Here is a 6590-nt window from a genome sequence, read left to right as displayed (position 1 = left end):
TATTTTTACACAGGAGCACGTGCAAAAACAGTGTGAAATGCTAAAAATAGACTATTTTCAGACGTTATTGTTCTTCTCCAAATATGCGCTAAAAAGTACCAAAAATGTCAAATCACATTCGAAATCAACATGTATTTAATTTATATGACTTGTATCTTTAAAATGAAGGCATAGTCATTGCAATTCATCTCGCATGAAAAAATATAAAGGAGCACAATGTAAGTATAACCCCCCTTTTCTTGTCGTATTTTTGACAATTCCGACATGCATAACAGGTAATATCTTAAAAAGTCTTTGTGTGAAAATATTGTAATTCATATTTTTTAAAAGAAATGATTCATCTCTTTATTATTAGAAAGAAAAAAGTATACCTTTATGATAAAATAAACGAGAAATATGACGTTTTTTTTTATTTTCATACTCTTGTGTTATAAATTTTGACCTTTCTGCACTCAAAAAGGTAAGTAAGCGCTGACAAATATCTGAATATAAAACTGTTTTGAGAAAAACTGGTATTTTGGTTTGATTAGAAACAATTTAAACAGATTTATTCTTTTCTTCTTCATTCTAATCAATTTGCCCCCCCCCCCTCCCTCCATTTCCCCGTCAACAACCAATATCTATTAGAACCTAAGAATAACTTTATTAAATCTAAATGTACTATAAATCAATAAGCAAATATAGGTACAAGTACATTTCTTAATTTTTTTTTCTTAGTTTTATTCAGAAAATACAATTAATGGTAAACATATAATTAAACATATTTCCATGATTTAAGGGGCTTTCTTTCCTGAATTTTATCTTCAATCTTTTTTGCACTTATATATCAGTATATTATTGAGGTTTTTTTTTCACAACTGAAATTGCTATGAATTAGCGACCAAAAGAAGAGAATTCTAATATTAACAAACTCCATAAATCAAATTAACTGTTATTAATGATGAATAAATTTTCTTTTTGTAAATTGTGTACGTTATTGATTGATAAAAATGTTATATGCCTATATCACAGTTGCAAAAGTCAACAGGTAAAAACAAACGTCGCTATTGTGACGTCACATAACGCTGCTTTGACGTAGAACGACATAGGCCCCCCTTCAGAGAATATTCTGAGGTCGATCACTATCTATACTATATTTACAGGCTACTGCAGATGACTTGATATTACAGGGATGTCAACCTCGTTTCAAACTTACATTTACTATTCTTCATATTTAATATGTTCTACGGTGCGACCGTTGGGGCGAGCGCAGTTACCTTTACACAGCTTTATTTTATTTCTAAAGGAATCGGGATCGAGATTCCGAACTTTTCGGAAGTTTCCGACAAAATCGGAAATACCCGAGCCGTTTAAGTGACGAAAGTATGACGTCAAATAAAAAGTCTTGTAGACTTAAAACGCAAACGATAGTTTTGTGGCAAGGATATTGCATAAAAACGTTGTTTCACAGTTTGTAATTTTTTTCAAGTAAGTTGTTGCTATGTTCTAGCCTTCTGGTTGCTATGCACCGCAAAGGATTACTGGGATATTAGAATTTTTTCACGCGGTCAGATAAAAATTTCTTGGAACAATGTGCAGATTTCAACCCGAATTTCCTCCGTTCGTACACGTTAGTCTATTGAGCTCGCTACGCGAGCGGCGCTTCGCGCCGCCTCGCTGCGCTCGCTATTATAATGACATTTTTTAATGAATCCTGTCACTGAATCGTATTTTGTTGATATTTTAACCAGTTAATTTAGGCCTTATCTTTTAACTTAATTTTGATAGCGAATGTCCTATCTACTTGATCAATGCATAGGGCTCACGACGGGTTTGGCAGGTCGATAGAGGATGTTTACTCTTAGTTGGCACCTGATTCCTAATCTGGGATTTTCGGAGGTCTGTGTTTTATGCCATGTTCATTGAATTGCCTTGTTTGAAGAGTACTTTATATCAAAAACTGTTCAATACCTTCGACTTTTTAATTATGAAAAATAAAGCAAAAGGGAAAATCGCAACCAACATGACACTTTATTACAATGGTGTACTGAATTAGTATATCAAATACAAAAGACATGGAAGGATTCGCTGATGCTAAAATATACGTGTTTCCTCAAGAGTATAAATATTATCAATTTTCATAAAGTGAAAATATTTCCTTGCTATTAAAGTGTTAAAGAACACATTGGACAAAGATATACTCTAAATTGCTATACAAAGCTATGTCTTAGGCATCGGTAAGATCCCAGACATTGCAGTGAATGAGATAACTTTACAGTAAAAACAATGTTTTTTTCTATATTCTCATGATAAAGAAAATGAAATGACATGACGTCTATTGCAGCACATTTTCTTACACTCTCGTCTGAACAAAGAGTTAAAAAAAGAATAAATGATAGGATTTACACACGAATTAAGAAGGTACGATCTTATGAATACTTGATACACAACTTCACCTGCGTGAGAGATATGTTCCCATTCCCCTGGATGAATGGATCGATGCGTAGCTAGGGATAAGAAAGGAATAAAGCTCAGTATATAGGTCAAGGTCACAAGAAATAACATGAAGGTCGTTTTTTCAAGTTTAATATTTTGCTTTTTGGGCGGGCGGAAGTCTTCCCTCCTGATGACCGTATTTCTTGTACCTGATACGGAATCCAAGCAAGTCATACTAACTGGCGTGTTGAGATCGTTACGAGAGTTATTTGTTCTTGACAAACGCAAGAGAAGGTCCTTGGAACTAGAGAGAAATTGTCTTCGAAACTTCCATCTTTTGTAAACTGCTAATCCGATAAATATATACAAGACAGAAATTATTACGAAAATTGTAATTGTTGCGATCGTGTGGAAAGCAAAATAAGACAGCACAAATGGAGAAGAGAGAAACTGGTTTTCCACAAAACAATTTTTGGCGAAGGCGTTTGATCCAAGTACGGTTGTCAAGGTACCATACATGACAAGAGCTGGCCAAGTGGTAAACACGGAAATGACGAAACAGACCCCCACGGCGGTTTTAGCGTGGCGAACAGTCATGTTGGTCTTACTAGGGTGGCAAATCCTCTGGTATCTGTCAACAGCAATTACAATCATGATTAAGGCTGCGATTGTGTTACACAAATAAGTGAAAAACCGTGAAAGTTTACAAATAACGTTGAAATCAAAATCCATCGGGTTTGTCATCATAGCCAGTTCTGTTGGCATGGTTACAAGGCAGTTAAAGAGATCCACTATAGCGAGAGATAAAATAAAAATTTGTGACGAAGTTTTTTCTTTCCATCTAAAATAAATATAACAGACGAGACAATTTCCTGGAACACCTACCAATAAAAGCACAGATGCATATACGATGGCGGCAATATTTTCCTGAAGTTTGTGAAAAATGACGTAATCCAGTGACACAGGTGACGTAGCATTTTCAGCCATTTCAATTTATTTTTATTTTTCAATATTATGTTAGAGGTGGTCTCTAAAACACGGAAAACGACAAAATTAGATCGTTAACTGATTACAAAATATCCATCCATTTACCACAGATCATATGCACGTTGTTTGAATAATAATATTTTGAAATAGGGCAACTTTTTTTTTGATTTATGCACAGCGCACAAGGTTAAAAAGTCTGCACTCGTAAAAATCATACAAAACTTCAAATTATAAATTCCTTCTTGATGTAATATTTTCCAAAATTCACAACTTAGTTAATTGCGTGTAACCTTAAAAGCGGCTTTTCATGTCGAAATACATCTTACGGGCACTATCCGCAGTTATCATTACACTTGCAGCTGATGCAGCCAATGACTGCTGCTGTTACTAAAAGGCCTTTAGTGACACCAAAACACAGGAAAGAAAAATCAATATAACAGGCTGCTAACGCAACAATACCGAAATCAACTCTTCCTGAACAATGAGGAATAATTAAAATTGAAAAATTAATCCTTCAATATTAGTATAGGCTCATTGGTCATATTGATCATTTAATTAGATATTATTCCCTGTGTTTACTTTCGTTGGAGATGACACTCAAAATGTTATTTCCCAACGAGAAGAGAACTTAGTCCCTTTATCGTATTTCATCAATAAATGCTCGTAATCGATGAACTCTTGATTGAGTTTAATAAAAAGAATCAATACATTATCTAACTCATTCATATTTTATGGCCACATTATAAATAAAATCCTTAAATTACAACTATTGCTATAGTCTGATGTTAGATATTCAGGTGGTGTTTGCGTGCAGTTGATCATGCTGCAGATAAACTTTCAATCCATTAACGTTAGTTTATCTGATATATGAAGGTACTAACATATGTCACCAGCAAGTAGGCAATGATTTACACGTGCCCCCTTTTCTAGATATACATACATTAGAGAGGTGAACATCAATGTTGTCGACATATATTTCAAAGTGAAGCTTTACAAAAAAAAAAAAAAAAAAAAAGAGAAAACAACATTTAATCAGCTCTCATAATGATAACCTATACAAAGCTGAAAAAATGGGTAGGGGATGGCAGTTTTGCAAAATTTAAAACTTTACAGATACTTCACAAGACGTAAATTTCAAATTTAGATACTTGTAATTAATTGATTTTTCTTGCTTGTCAAGGAATTTGATATGAATAAAAGGTTGTCCTCCACTGAAATTGCTTCCCGAGGGCCTGTTATGAAAATATAGTAACAAACAAGTTAATTTTGTTTACTTGCAATCAATATTACGTATTCTCTTACTTGCATTAAGCACAAAAATTTCCCGAAAATATGGTGTCAATGAATGCTGCAGCTGTGTTTGTCACAAACAGGACTAGATCTAGTATAACCTCAAATGAAAGTAATCATTCATCAGAGTTACATAAAATCCACTCAAATATTTCTTTCGCCCTTTAATTTTCATTAAACTTTTTTCTGATACGAAACGTTGATTTTTTCCTCTTTTTATATATTTTTCTTCTTCATTTAAATAGCAAGCAACAATATGCACTTTGCATAAGATTTTATTTTTATTATTGTATTTGAAATATTAGTACTATCAAATCATATTAATTTTATCTTTGATACTTACATGTAGTAGACTTTTTTAAGGTAAGTCACTCGTCAGCTTTTTAGAAAAGTTCACGCAGAAGCTTTTACTTCAAAACTACTTATTAAAATTCAATTTTTATAACATATTTGAATTCAACAATGTAAATTTTTTAACATTCAATGAAAAAACTGCTAAAAAATCTACAAAGAAGCAAGATCTATGAGGGACTATTTCTTTTGGTGGAAGGATATTTAGCAGAAAATTCTGCAAATCTGCACATTTATAAAATTTAATGTAATGGAAATTTAGCCTCACATACTTTTACTCGGAGAATATTTTCCGTTTTGATATTGCTAAAAATATTTAATATAGGTCTTAATCTATATTTTTAGACTAAGTTTTATACCTTCCCTCAACAAACTTTTCCAAAAAATAAAAATATATTAAAGAAGTCAAGGTCAAATTTACACCATTTTTTGCCTGAAAATCACATATTTTGACAAATATTTCAAAATTAGCATCACTGACCCCACCTTTTTCTTTCATTATTTTAAACTACTCGATACTTGTGACTGATCAACACTCAAGTCGTAAAAAGTTTGATATAAGAAAATTTTTTATTGCCTATTAAATTTTTCATGACCCCAGATATGTTATTTTTTAGTGCAAAAAGGTCACTCAATAATTTACGCGCATTAATTTGCAAGATTTGTTTAATGATAAATATTATTCAAACTATTTTACGTAAAATAAGATTACATTTATTGCCATGCTTACATCTAATCAAATATAATAAGGGTTAAAGTAATTAACCAAAGAGATGAAATTTAAGTGCAAAAAGGTCAACTTAAGTGTACCGTAGAGCAGTAGGATGCACACTGACCCCCTATTTTCATTGCGATTTTGAGTTACACTTTATGAGTACTTATCCAAAATATACTTCTCAAAAAATCCTTGATATAAGAAATTTCAGGAGTGACTTACCTTAAGTTTCCTATCTAATCATTCGGATTTTGTTTACGGACCGTAAATGGTATAGGTAAAATAATTTGGTTTTTACTTGCATTTAGAAAATACAGGAATTCTACATATACAATAATACTAGTTGTTCAAAGTAAAAATATTTTATCTGTAGAAATTCAGTTGTTCTAGTACCATTCCTCGTTGATGAGCATTGGGTTACCTTTAAAATCTACAAAAGGGAGTTCCTTGATCTAATCTATCTAGGTACGAAGCCATTTAAAACTAACATTTAATACAACATGAAAATTTCGCATTATTCTCATCTATATGAGGTATGTGTGTAAATTAAATAAAACATTTACATTTACAGATAAAATAGTAAGCTTTATACATCTTTGAGGTGCCTCGAAACACTTGACTGTGACTTACAAGTGCTTAATCAATAAATCCTGCTCTTGACATTTTCACAGACAATGTAGAAAAAAAGCAATGTCAACAAGACAAAGTGAAAAAAGCAATTCTGCTTGATGATGAGAATTATTGACCTATTGGGAATCAAGAATGTGTCTAATTTTCATCTATTCTGATAGTGGGTGTGTCCGATTTCGATGATCATCTATTCCTTGTTTTA

At 32.3% G+C, this 6590-nt stretch overlaps 1 protein-coding gene across 1 annotated transcript; it reads right to left on the bottom strand.

Annotated features, from left to right (window-relative positions):
- Positions 1-1997: 1997 nt before the first annotated feature.
- On the bottom strand, positions 1998-3704 carry LOC134249233 (cholecystokinin receptor type A-like). Its single transcript, XM_062731606.1, has one exon. The coding sequence runs from the start codon at positions 3400-3402 to the stop codon at positions 2284-2286; it is 1119 nt and encodes a 372-aa protein (XP_062587590.1). The 5' UTR covers positions 3403-3704; the 3' UTR covers positions 1998-2283.
- Between the last annotated feature and the right edge of the window lie 2886 nt (positions 3705-6590).

This window comes from Saccostrea cucullata, unplaced genomic scaffold (assembly GCF_032062105.1).
Source record: "Saccostrea cucullata isolate Sc308-1 unplaced genomic scaffold, CSIRO_AGI_Scuc_v1 ctg20271, whole genome shotgun sequence".
NCBI classification, from domain to species: domain Eukaryota; kingdom Metazoa; phylum Mollusca; class Bivalvia; order Ostreida; family Ostreidae; genus Saccostrea; species Saccostrea cuccullata.
Note: the sequence above shows the minus strand (reverse complement) of the source record. Positions and strands in the feature narration are given on the sequence as shown.